Source organism: Macaca mulatta, chromosome 12, assembly GCF_049350105.2.
Source record: "Macaca mulatta isolate MMU2019108-1 chromosome 12, T2T-MMU8v2.0, whole genome shotgun sequence".
In the NCBI taxonomy this organism is placed as follows: Eukaryota; Metazoa; Chordata; class Mammalia; order Primates; family Cercopithecidae; genus Macaca; species Macaca mulatta.
Window position 1 is genome coordinate 143,574,240 of NC_133417.1, and position 13,261 is coordinate 143,587,500.

A 13,261-nucleotide genomic window follows, 5' to 3' on the forward strand; every position below is an offset into this window, starting at 1 on the left:
GACCAAAGTTCCTTTTCTTTCTGGAATCTGTTCCCTCCATTGCACCTGAAGGACTCTTGTAAAAGGCTGTTCCAGGTCCTCCTCGTGGTCCTTCGGCTCAGTTCACGTCCCTGAGTGGCTTCACAGGGCCTCTGTACCAGGCCCCGAGTGTCTCTCTGGCCTCAGGCTCCTGCCGTTGTACATTTCCCTGGCACAGAACTCTGTGGGTCCTGGACCTTGTGTGGACTTTCTTCCTTTTTTTTTCTTCTTTTTTTTGAGACAGAGTCTGGCTCTGTTGCCAGGCTGGAGTGCAGCGGCTCAATGCAATCTCCACTTGTCGGCTTCAAGTGATTCTCCTGCCTCAGCCTCCCATGTAGTTGGGACTATAGGCATGTGCCACCATACTCAACTAATTTTTGTATTTTTAGTGGAGACGGTGTTTCACCATGTTGGCCAGGATGGTCTCAATATCCTGACCTAGTAATCTGTCCACCTCGGCCTCCCAAAGTGCTGGGATTACAGGCATGAGCCACCGCGCCCAGTGTGTGGACTTCCTTATGTCTGGCATGTGCATCTGAAATGCCCCCTTGCCCAACTCTTCTGTAAGCCTGGTCCCCATCTAGGTATGATTCCTCCAGGAAGGGTTCCCTGCCACCCTTGCCCCTCCCAGATTGTGGATTAGGTACCAAGCCTGAGTGCTTCCTTACTACCTGCACGGTGTCATCTTCACCCATCTGTCCACACAGCCAGACTAAGTTCTGAGAGGATCTGGCTGGCTTCTGCCCTGCACAGCACGTGTAGTAGACATCAAACATTTCTTGAGTAAGTGGATGATTCAAGTCTGGGCTGCTAGTCAATTCTGACATCTCCCAAGTGTGGAATTGAGTGGATGAGGCTGATGAGGTGGCTGTCTGTGCAGTGACGTGGTGGCCTTTCTTTCTCTCTTGAAGGTGATTAGAATGACTGGTTTCATGAAGGGCCTCTACACAGACGCCGAGATGAAGTCTGATAATGTGAAGGTGGGTTTGAGTCGGGCTTCTCCTGTTAACCCCTCGCCTTAACGGATGGGATTTTTTGTAGGCCGGGTCGTGTGGCGTGTGTCATTTCTGTGCTGCATGTGGTTGGAATACAAGGTCAGTGAATTCATGAATTGATATATACCCTTCCTCATTTCATTTTCTCATTGTGGTAACTGGATCTCATGCTCGTTTTATTCACTGAAAAATGGGATTAGTATTTCAAAGATTAATGCTAGCCTATCAACTAAATTAAAGGCTTTAATGAATTGTTTTTGTTTTGTCAGTAAAAGGTCAGTATTTCTAGATTTGTTATAGATCTAAAAATAGCTTCGTATGTAAACAGAAACTATCCTATGCCTGTAGAACATACTGAAGATAATGCATACTCTTCAAAGTATTGTAATATTTATATTTTCAATGGAAATGTTTCAGGATAAAGATGCAAAAATTAGCTTCCTACAAAAAGCCATAGACGTGGTTGTAATGGTGTCGGGAGAGCCACTGTCAGCCAAACCAGCCCGAATCGTGGCCGGGCATGAGCCTGAAAGAACAAATGAGCTGCTCCAGATAATTGGAAAATGCTGTCTCAACAAGGTACTACTGCTGTCCTGGCATTTTGAACTTACTTAGTACTTGAGTAAAAGGTAGTCGGGGGTGAGGGACTCACATGTGCGGGCGGTTTAGGGAAGGCGTTTCAGTGGCGTCTGTCAAACACTGTGCTTTGAATCTGATCCCACCCCTTCTGGAGCCCCAGAGATACAGGAGGAATAATTTAAAACTGAATGATGAGACAAATAAGGGTATCTTATACGCAAGTTCTGCAAGCTTTCAATATAAAATCGGGAACCCCGCAGGTACTCTGTGCCCGGCTGGTGGCTGGAGGCTGGAGGCCCAGGCTTCCATGCCCTCTGGCTTTCTCCTTTCTGGGGCTCCTTTGAGGACAGGTGGCTGCTTCCAGCCGGGGCTGCAGTGGCTGCAGGAGCACTTTTCTTCTTCCCTGGGTCTTACGAGAGTCTCTCTTCTCTTCCTGCATCTCCAGCCTCTGATATCTGCTTGTCTGTTGCCCTTCCTCTCTCTCTCTTCAACCCTTTCTCTGTCTCTCTCGGTTGCTGTTTCAGTTGTATAGGGAGTAGATTTTTTTCTTCCCGAGCTTTTCACTGTGGGCTAGAAACTTGGGTGTCAGGCCTCAGGCTTCTCTGGTTAGGTCCAGCCTGGGCCATGTTTGCCCAAACGTTGGAGAAGGTCTTTCCCCAGGGTCTTCCTTCTTTTGAAGGCCGAGTGGTCCCCCATGGAGGAGCAGGTTGGACTTGTATTGAGAGTATGATTAATACAGTTTTTCACATACCTAGTGGGTGGTTGGCTGGGGGCTAACCTTAAATGTGACCCAAATGGGAACAGGTAGGTTTCAGCCCCCTCAACAGCAGTGGGTCGTGGAGGTGCATAGTGGTGTCAGACTGACTCCTAGGAGGCCCCCCCGGTGCAGGTCCAGCATACAAACTTAGAGACTTGGAAGCAGATTTTGCCAGTACACTGGCCTCTGTGCCTAGACTCCCAAGCTCCCCTTCCCGGGTCCTTTATGTTGCTCGTCTTTTTAAAAAGCACATCTGGCTCCTATCTCCTCTGCTGAATCTTCTCCGGCTTCCAGTAGCCTTGGGGCCGAGCCAGCTCCATGGCACAGCTTGTGAGCCCCCTGGAGACCTGCTGCTACTTCTTTCCCTTCAGATCCTTCTCTCATTTCCCACACCTGAGCCCTCCACTCCAGTCACCATGCACCCTTGCATTCAGCCCTGGCCCGCTGTCTCCCGTCAGCCTCTTGCCCTGGTGCCTGTTGGCTTCTTGGTGCCTGAGCTGCTTTCCTCCTCCAGCCTCACCCAGCAGCAATGTGGCGTCTGTGAGCGCTTCCTTGAGCCTGGGCCTCTCCTCCCTCCCAGGCCGACTTAGGTGCCCCTGTAGGCTTCCTATAGCCTGTTGTTTAATTGTTGTGTTTGTCTGTGTCCCCAGTACATGGTGTGTCTTCGGCCTAAATGGAGCCTGGCATGTGGCAGTCACTCAGCGTGTGCTTGTGGAATGAGTGCGTTGAGTGAGTGGGACTCCTGACTGGAGGTGTCCTACACTCTGGGTGGCTGTCAGGGATGCTGGAGAAGGAATTTCTGCATTTGACGGGGCTTGAATTAGATCAGTTTTTCCCCCCATAATTTTATTATTATGTTAAAATCCCTATAACATAAAATTTGTCATCTTAAGCATGTTGAAGTGTACACTTCAGTGCTGGTAAATTCAGTCATGTGCAGCCATCACCACCTTCCATCTCCAGGACTCTTCTTGCAAAACAGACTCTGTCCCCATGAAACACTAACTTCCTCTTCTCCTGTCCCCCGCCCCTGGCATCCTTCATTGTACTTTCTGTCTCTATGAATCTGACTACTCTAGGGACCTCGGATAAGTGGAGTCATAGAGTGTCCTTTTTTTGACTGGCTTATTTCACTTAATATAACATTCTCAAGATTTATCCATGTTGTGGCATGTATCAGAATTTCATCCCTTTTTAGGGCTGAATAATATTCCATTGTGATGGATATACCATATTTTGTTTATCCACTCAACTGTCAATGGTACAGTTTGCTCCCACGTTTTAGCTATTATGAATAATGCTGCTATGAACATGGATATACAAATATCTCTTCAAGACCCTGTTTTCCATTTTTTTGGATAAATACCCAGAAGGGGAATTATTGGGTCATATGGTAAATCTGTGCTTAATTTTTTGAGGAACTGTTATACTGTTTTCCATAATGGCTGTATCATTTTACATTTCCATCAACAGTGCATGAGAGTTTTAATTTCTCCTTATCCTTGCCAATGCTTGTTGTTTTGTGTTTTTTTAGGAGCAGCATCCTAATGGGTGTGAGGTGGTTAGATAAAATCTTAAGGCACTTATGGCTGGGATTCTACGATCCCATTAGAAGTTTAAGGCATGGGTCAGCTTTATTGACCTTGAACACACACATTCACATTTGACAGCTTGGGTAGACTTGAACCAGGATTCATTTAGCTTGGGTGGATGCTACTGTTAATGACCAAAGTGCTGAAAGTAATAGTTATCAAGATATGCTGTGCTTTGTATGTGATAATAACATGTTCAAAAAATATTTTATCCTTTGAATTTCATTGTAGACAGAGAATCTGTCTCATGAGCTATCTTTCAATGGCGATGTTCTATTTGTTACGTGTGCGGATCTCATTTCACCTAACACCTCATTTCCTTCCATTTGGACGACAAGCTCTCCAGTGACGATGCGGTACGGAGGGTTTTAGCTGGAGAGAAAGGAGAAGTGAAAGGCCGGGCCTCACTGACCTCAAGATCTCAGGAATTGGATAATAAGAATGTGCGAGAAGAGGAGTCCAGAGTTCACAAAAATACAGAGGTGAATTGCAAGTCGCACATCTTTGAAAATGAAATAGTGAGTCTTTTTGTAGTTTAGGTAAAAACGTTCATAAATGATTTTATTTTTATTTCGTAGGATAGAGGAGACTCTGAAATAAAAGAGAGAAGTACAAGCAGAGATCGAAAACAGAAAGAAGAATTGAAAGAAGACAGCAAGCCAAGAGAAAAGGACAAGGACAAGGGGAAGGCCAAGGAGAATGGCGGAAACAGACACAGAGAAGGGGAGAGAGAGAGACCCAAAGCCCGGGCCAGGCCAGACAGCGAGCGACAGAAAGACAGAGGCAACAGGGAGCGGGACAGAGACTCCGAGCGTGAGAAGGAGACAGACAGAAAGAGTGAGGGGGGAAGAGAGAAGGAGAGACTGAGAGACAGGGACCGAGAGCGCGACCGAGACAAAGGGAAGGACAGGGACAGACGGAGAGTGAAAAACGGGGAGCACTCCCGGGACCTGGACAGGGAGAAGAACAGAGAGCATGACAAACCCGAGAAAAAGGTAAAGTCTTCCTGAAAACCTCGCCTTTTGCTTAGCAAGAGTTTGTGGTGGTCTCAGACATGATTTTTATCTTTCTTACAGTGTGACTAGGAGACTGGTTTTCTTTTATGCCTATTTAAAATTACGACAATCTTGGATTCTCAATAGAAACCCAAAGAGATACTTATTTCTTGTCAGTTGTGTTTTGGGTTTTTTTGGTTCATCCCTTAATAGAAGTTTATTGTTCAGCCAATCATTTATTAAGGCATTATTCAGTGAGTTTTTAACCATTTCCTACTTCATGTCTAGGGAGACGTCTGCTGGATTATAAGCTCCCTAAGAGCATAAGCCAGAGATTTCACTCATGTTCACTGTTGGATACCCAGTCTGGTAGAGCGTCTGACACACAGCAGCTTTGCAGTAAATACCTGGTGGTGGAATGGATTGAGCATCCAGGCAAGGGGTGATGGGCTTTTCAGATCAGGAAACATTGGATGAAATCGATCAATTGATAGTGGTTTCTGAGGTCTCCCTTTATGGAATTTTGATCTGGGAGTGGTAGAAGGTAATTTGAAGGGGGAAGTCAGGAAAATATTATTAAATGCTTGCTCTTTTTAGAGTTTAATGATTCCCCACCAGGCCTGTAGAGAAATCAACGTTTTTCAGAGTTTGAGCTGATTTGCCACGTTGCTCTTGTCCTTGTCTCGCAGGTGTTTTAAGATGTGTGGCTTCTCCCGTGCGTGTCGTTTGTGTCGTTTGTGTCACTCTCAGTATTGCTCCGAAGGCTTTGGAGCAGCCTCCACCTTAGCACTGCAAGCAGTGTTTATGTGCAGTCTGAGTTGTGCATGTGACGTCTTTAGGAGCATGGACATTGCTCAGTTATTAAAGATTAGGGCTGCTTTCAGGGGCTTTTAGGCATTAGCAGATAAGCACAATAAGACCGGAGTTTACTGTAATTCTTGTTTAATTAAATTTTCAGGTAAATTTAGGGTTTGCTAGAAAATCCTATTGGTTTCAAACTGTTTTCTAAATGTGTGAATTCCTTCTGGACCCACCATATGTGTTGGGGATGTTTTCCCAGACACCCATTCTTTGGGGAATGTAAAATTGTAAAGCATCCTGCGAAGATGTTGGAAATCATCTGGTCTCCAGCTGCTAGGAAGGAGGACACTGAGGTCGGGAAGGGATCAGATCTGCCCAGTTGATCTGGCCGGGCAGTGAGGGGCAGGGCCTGGGTTGGTGCCATGGCCTCTTCCTCCTGGGACAGCCATCTTGTCTTGTGGCACTGCGTCTCAGGGTGTGCCTGCCCAGGGGAGGGGGGTGGGTGCCACAGGACTGACCCTGAGGGGAATCCTGTAAACCAGGCTTTCCTGTGGGGGTCAGTACAAGCCCGTTTTGAGATCTGTGGGTCACAATGGGATAGGGGGTGCCTATCGGGCAAGATTGTGGTTTTGTTCGTAATTGAACGTAGTGTTCTACGGGGCATTTTGGAATTTTACTATTTAAAATGTCACTCATTCCCCCTCCACTGCACATCCTGGAGTAATGTACTGTATGATATGTGTCATAACCTGGCTTTCCTTATGAGTCTTAGAAATTACAGAGACATTCCCCATCTTTTGCTCCTTTTTAGAGGTGTAAGAAAAAGTATTTTTCATGAACCTGATTTTTCTGAGGCACCGGTATATTCTGGTGTATTTTGCTGTGCATGAGGCAGCCTAGGAAGGGACCAACCTTCCTCAGCTCTCAAGGCCTTCGGATTGGGGGTCCCCACGTTATGTTCCCTAAAACTGCTAATGAGATGACTGGCTTTTTAAGTAGAGAGAAACCATTCCAAAGAAATTCTTAGAGGCTCAGCCAGGCATGATGACTCACGCCTGTAATCCCAGCACTTTGGGAGGCCGAGGCGGGTGGATCACGAGGTCAATAGATCGAGACCTTCCTGGCAAACATGGTGATGAAATCCTGTCTCTACTAAAAAAAAAAAAAATTACAAAAATTAGCTGGGTGTAGTGGTGTGCGCCTGTAGTCCCAGCTACTCAGGAGGCTGAGGCAGGAGAATTGTTTGAACTTAGGAGGCGGAGGTTGCAGTGAGCCGACATCACGCCACTGCACTCCAGCCTGGGTGACAGAGCGAGACTCTGTCTCAAACAACAACAACAAAAAGAAATTCTTAGAGGCTGATATTTGGGAACATATCAGAGCCAAGTGTAATGATGGTTTTGTTTAAAAGCGTCTGAGACCGTGGCGAAGTGATTTTTTCCTACACAAAGCTGGTGCTTACTTGGTTGCCGTGAGATTTGCGTGGATCTCACGTGGTGGTTTTGTTTGCCAGGCTCTTCTGTGGACAATCTGGGGGCTTCATTGAGCCGCATGGGTCTGGAAGGCAGCTGCGTCCTTTCCTCTGGTAAAAAGCGCCAGGCAGGTGTGAGCTGCTGTGAGGCGCCTCCCAAGGAACCCCAGTTCCCAGGGACCTTAGTCACATCTATGCTGGGGAAGCAGGAGACTCAAGTTCTAACCCCGGTTCTGCCGCAGTCATTCTTTATCCTCTTCCCCATTTTATTTCTGTCTAGTTGAGAGGCTGACGAGATCCTAGGCTACCTCATGGGCTTTTGCAAAGAAGAAGTGAAATAGTAGATATGAAAACACTCGGAAAATTAAGAGTGCAGTGGAGAGGACAGGTGCTAGGTTAGACTGGCCACGTGGGGGTCCCAGGCCCCTCTCTTAACTGCCTCCTTTATGGGTAGCACGTGCGCAGTGCCCAACCTACAGTCATGGGTAATTACTGCTGATAAAATCTGATACCTTCATAATTAAGTTATGAGGACATTGAATTGTTGAAATATTGAACAGGCTTTCTTTGCTTTTCAGTCTTCCTGGAGGAAAATCTCAATGAAGATAATGTGTTCTACTCCTTCTACTCCGAGATATGTCTTCTAGAGAAGTGATTTAAGGCGTGAGATGAGATGGTGTTTACGGTTTTCATGTAGTTTATGTTATGAGAGTGCTTTCCTCACTTACAGTCTGAAGCCTTTGCTTAAAAAGAATTGCCCCATTCTGTTAATGAAGTTAGCCTGTGATCAGCAGAGGCGGCTAGGAGCAGTTTCTCTGTGGGTGTCGGAGGTTTATATTGTTCATTCCCTCCCTAGCTTCCAGATCCCTAGGTTTCCCTGCAATATGTTTCCAGGAAATTCGGTGTGGCATAGGGATTCGTGTTCGTATAGCTTCCTGAGAGGCAGGAATATTTGAAGTCCTTGCCCACCTACTTTGCCCTTATGGGAAGAGATCTCCCTGCCATTGGCTTGGAAGACTCTTGGGGAATGCAGGCAGCAGTAACAATTGTGGCAATCAGAGGTGGATTGGCGATGTGGTGTTCTCGTGGGAAGAATGATTTCACTGTTGGTCAGTGTTATAGAAAATATCTTGGCATATTTTTAGATATTACGGATTGGAATAATTCTAAAGTTTGAACTTTTTTTTTTTTTAATAGTCAGCAAGCTCAGGGGAGATGTCTAAAAAGTTGTCAGATGGAACTTTTAAAGACTCCAAGGCTGAAACAGAGGTAAACTTTAAAAAATAACTTTAAGAGATGTCAACTTGTAGCTGTGTTGAAACAGTAAATGCTGTGTGCTCCCCTGGTCCACTGAGGCATGGAAGGAGCACATGGTCATGGCCTATCTGTAATAGGTCCATTTTATTTCGTTGTAAAAGTAATGAGTTAAATGCTTTACCTCCTGGTAAAATAGATGGGGGTATGTATTCTCTGATTTTCTGTGGGGCACTCCTGGGTTTACTTATGCCTTTATATGACTAGTGTGATGTGTGGTGTAATAGGGTTGTCATTTTGGGGAGAAGGGGGAAGTGGCACTCAGGATGAGTCTGGAAGAGGCATAAGTCACCAGGCAGATGGGGCCAGTGGGAGAGACCCCTCCAGCCTCTGGTTGGCCTGTTCAGGACTCCACGATGCGTTTCCTGGGGCTCGCCACGGTCTCCACATGGGCCATCTTGTGGAGGTTACACTCATCCCAAGCAGCAGGGGCCACTGAGAGGTTGAAGCCAACTTTTGTAGTCCAATTCACATTTCAGAAAGTATTCATGAGGCTGCAGGGGAGCTGGGTTAGGCATCGAGTAGAGGCTGGGGGGCTAGTTAGAGGAGAGAGGTGGTAAGACTGGAACTGTGCCAGTGGAGGGAGGAATAGGATGTGCTGTTTCCTTTGGTTAGTGTTCTGTTTAAATACGTATAAATTTTTACCTTCAGAGTTGCTTACAAGTGCATTTAAGTAATTAAGTATATAGCAACAGAAGTGGAGTCCTCATAAGCACAACTGATAAGACGGTGCTTCTCAAAGTGTGGTGAGCAGATTGTTGACCTTTTTAGGGCTGCACAAAATGATGGAATTCTAAATATAGTGTGAAAAGGCTTTTGGCCTACGTGTAATTCGCACTCTCAGGTCTTAAGTCCTTAGTGATACTGAGTTTTAAAGCATATGGGCACTATTGCTGGATTTCATACTTGTTCTTCCTCAAGCAGAGCTTGAAAAGTAAACCTGCTTATGATATTGCTGTGTAATGCATCAATTAATTTCTTTTCATTCTTTTTTCTTTAAGACTGAGATTTCCACTAGAGCATCCAAGTCATTGACAACAAAAACATCAAAACGGCGATCCAAAAATTCAGTGGAAGGTACTGCAAAACTTATATATGTAGCTGAAAATATGGATATTAGTTTTTTTTTTTTTTGTCTTAATCCCAGTGTCTAGTAGGAAAGAACTCCTGTGGCTGGAAAACAGACTTGCTGTATCTGGGAATGAATAGCGTGTGGAAATAATGAAGATTTGTGGTTGTTACATACACATGCCTGTGTGCACAAGTGTGTGAGCTGATGACATCAGGGCAGAGTAGCCCCTTTTTGCTGGAGATCTGTGTTGAAATGTAAAAGTTGTGATCAAATTTTCATTTTCCAGAAATACTTAGCCATCTTCATTTCAGTAGTTGTGTCCTTTGCGTTGGCAGCCTACATTTAATCCTCGTGCAGGTTGGACGTAGAGCATGTAGGCAGATAATGTTTATGTGTTTAAAAACCACAGAAATTATGATTGGAAGTCATGCTAAAAGTCGAACATGCAGGCCTGGCCTATGGTTTGCTGAAGGATAGTACCTCACAATCCTGTCTAACACAAGAGTGTCAGGCAAATGCAGGGAGGCCCTGTTGGAGGCCACTGGCGTTGGAGGCTTATTTTTCATTGAAGTATGAAGTTACTTTGAATGAGCAGTGCTTGTTTCTGAAAAATCATCCTTTTCCTAAATTGTATAAGTTAAAGAAGGGTGGCAAGATGTAGTAGTGGGAATTTTTCCCTTAGAAAGGAGGCTTAAATGGTAGGTTCCACTTGTGCACACTAATTAGTAATGCGTTTGTGACCAGCTTTGTGCTAGAAGCCTTTGTTGTCTTTTGGTTGAACGCTGTGGGGTGGGTCTCCAGAAGCGCAGTGGCTGGCACAAAGGGTATGGCATTATGGCTACTGCGCGCCCTTAATGGCCCTTCACCCCACACCTTCTCCAGTGTCGTAAAGGCATGCTGATTTTGATGAACGAAAAACAAAAAAGTTGATTATTAATGAAATGGTAATTGTTGTCGTGTGTGAATGTTTTGGGCTTCTCTGACCTGCCTGTTCTTTGGTTTCCCTGGGTTCTTCTTACTTCTGAAGTCTGCATTCTTACTGATTTGCATGCGCATACTGTATGTTAAGGACATCTGCCAGTTTGCCAATTTTTGCATAAGTGTTTCTTTTTCAGTTTGTTTCTACTAATTACATTTAGTTTGGTTTCTGATTTGCCTGGGTGTTAAATTGTTATGTGCTTGAGGCCTCTAATCTTTTTTTTTGGTAATCTGTCCAGAGATTTGAGAGGTGAAGATTTGTGTTTTATCATACTTGTTTTTACTTAATTTCTTATGTTCTGTCTTACTTTACTTCATGGTATAAGGTGAGGCTCTGAATCTATTTTGTCAGAATAATTCATCAGTAATTCCAGGATCACTTCTTAATTGAACGCTTCTCTCCTGCTCTGTGATGCCTTTTGTAGTCTGGGTTATGGGCTTTTTTGTGTGTGGTGTTTTTTACTTCCACTGTTTTGTTTTTACTATTAGTTTCCTATCACTGTTCTTTTCAGAAAAGTTTTAAGCCATCTTCTTTGCTTATTCTTCTGGATGAATTTTAAAAGCACTTCATGACTCAAGAATTCCACTCTTGCAAAATAAACAAACGTCTCAGAATTTAATTGGATTTGTGTTAAATATATGCGTTCATTAGTTTAGGAAGATTAGACACCTCTAACTTCAGCTTCATGAAGGTGTTCCCATCTTCCGAGAACACGTTGCATGTGCTTGGATATGTCTGTTGGTCACAGTGGTTGCTCACTGGTTTATTATATTTTATTTATTTTATTTTATTTATTTATTTTGAGACGGAGTCTCACTCTGTCACCAGGCTGGAGTGCAATGGCACAATCTTGGCTCACTGCAGCCTCTGCCTCCCGGGTTCAATCGATTCTCCTGCCTCAGCCTCCCGAGTAGCTGGGATTACAGGTGTATGCCACCACGCCCAGCTAATTTTTTGTATTTTTCATAGAGACAGGGTTTCACCATGTCGGCCAGGCTGGTCTTGAACTCCTGACCTGAAGTGATCCGCCCACCTCAGCCTCCCAAAGTGCTGGGATTACAGCCCTAAGCCACTCCGTGCTTGGCCTGTTGTTGCCTCTTAATCCAGTAGTTCTTTTGTTGATTTTTTTGGCCTTCCTAAGCAGACAGTTGTATCATCTGCCCTTCTTTTCTAATCGCTTGCGATATGTGCATCTGTGTTTACAGGTGAGCTTGTGCTCTAGGGGTCTTTTGTATGATCTTAAGAGATTTTATTACCAGACATTTATGGGCTTTTTGACACTGAGATTCCCTGAGCTGTCAACAGCTCAGTGGACTCTTGTCTTTCTCTCCTGCTAGCTGGGCACTGACTTCCCTGTGGGTCCCCCAGCAAAGCTGGCACTCTGCCTGAACATTCTGCCTTGCTTAAGTAGGTTCACGTTTGGGCAAACGCCCAGTACCCAGAGGTGTGTGAGACACTGGAGTACCCAGAGGTGTGTGAGACACTGGAGTACCCAGAGGTGTGTGAGACACTGGAGTACCCAGAGGTGTGTGAGACACTGGAGTACCCAGAGGTGTGTGAGACACTGGAGTACCCAGAGGTGTGTGGGACACTGGAGTACCCAGAGGTGTGTGAGACACTGGAGTACCCAGAGGTGTGTGAGACACTGGAGTACCCAGAGGTGTGTGAGACACTGGAGTACCCAGAGGTGTGTGAGACACTGGAGCCCTGTGTTCTGCTCAAGGGGATGAATGAGCCTTTACTCCAGGGTGTGAGGGTATCACATTGGTAAACATACTTAGACTCCTTTTTTTTTTTTTTTTTTTGAGACGGAGTCTCGCTCTGTCGCCGGGGCTGGAGCGCAGTGGCCGGATCTCAGCTCACTGCAAGCTCCGCCTCCCGGGTTTACGCCATTCTCCTGCCTCAGCCTCCTGTGTAGCTGGGACTACAGGCGCCCGCCACCTCGCCCGGCTAGTTTTTTGTATTTTTTTAGTAGAGACGGGGTTTCACCGTGTTCGCCAGGATGGTCTCGATCTCCTGACCTCGTGATCCGCCCGACTCGGCCTCCCAAAGTGCTGGGATTACAGGCTTGAGCCACCGTGCCCGGCCGACTCTTTTTTTTTTTGAGACGGAGTCTCGCTCTGTCATCCAGGCTGGAGTGCAGTGGTGTGATCTCGGCTCACTGCAAGCTCCGCCTCCCGGGTTCATGCCATTCTCCCGCCTCAGCCTCCCGAGTAGCTGAGACTACAGGCGCCCGCCACCACGCCCGGCTAGTTTTTTGTATTTTTAGTAGAGACGGGGTTTCACCGTGTTAGCCAGGATAGTCTCGATCTCCTGACCTCGTGATCCACCCGCCTCGGCCTCCCAAAGTGCTGGGATTACAGGCTTGAGCCACCGTGCCCGGCCATACTTAGACTCTTAAAGTCATTCTGGAATCCCTGCAGAATCCAGAAAGCATTCTGCCCAAGAATATTATAATTTTTGCTTATTTCTAAGTAGTGCATACAGAGCTGATCACTTTGCCTTAATGAGTACATTTTAATTTCATTTGTTTGTGAACTGTTTTACATTACATTACAGATTAAGTTTAATATATATTTTCATTGTGCTATTTTATGTCAGGAAGAAGGGACCCTAAAACCAGTGAAAATAGTCTTTCCCCTGAAAAAGAACATAACTCTTCCTACTGTAAAGCTAAGAAGGAACATA

General features: G+C 45.5%; 1 protein-coding gene across 6 annotated transcripts in view; it reads left to right on the forward strand.

Annotated features, from left to right (window-relative positions):
* The window catches only part of TRAF3IP1 (TRAF3 interacting protein 1), an 82,162-nt gene that overhangs the window by 3,873 nt on the left and 65,028 nt on the right, over positions 1–13,261 (forward strand). For 4 of the 6 annotated variants that reach the window (XM_077958010.1, XM_077958011.1, XM_015111482.3 and 1 more), the window contains exons 2-7: positions 930–998; positions 1,431–1,592; positions 4,280–4,423; positions 4,520–4,936; positions 8,406–8,477; positions 9,524–9,599. In XM_077958010.1, the coding sequence (XP_077814136.1) occupies positions 939–998; positions 1,431–1,592; positions 4,280–4,423; positions 4,520–4,936; positions 8,406–8,477; positions 9,524–9,599 (931 nt within the window). In that variant the 5' untranslated portion in view covers positions 930–938. The remainder of the gene's footprint in view (positions 1–929; positions 999–1,430; positions 1,593–4,279; positions 4,424–4,519; positions 4,937–8,405; positions 8,478–9,523; positions 9,600–13,261) is intronic. The other 2 variants (XM_077958008.1, XM_028831293.2) reach the window with 1 other exon arrangement.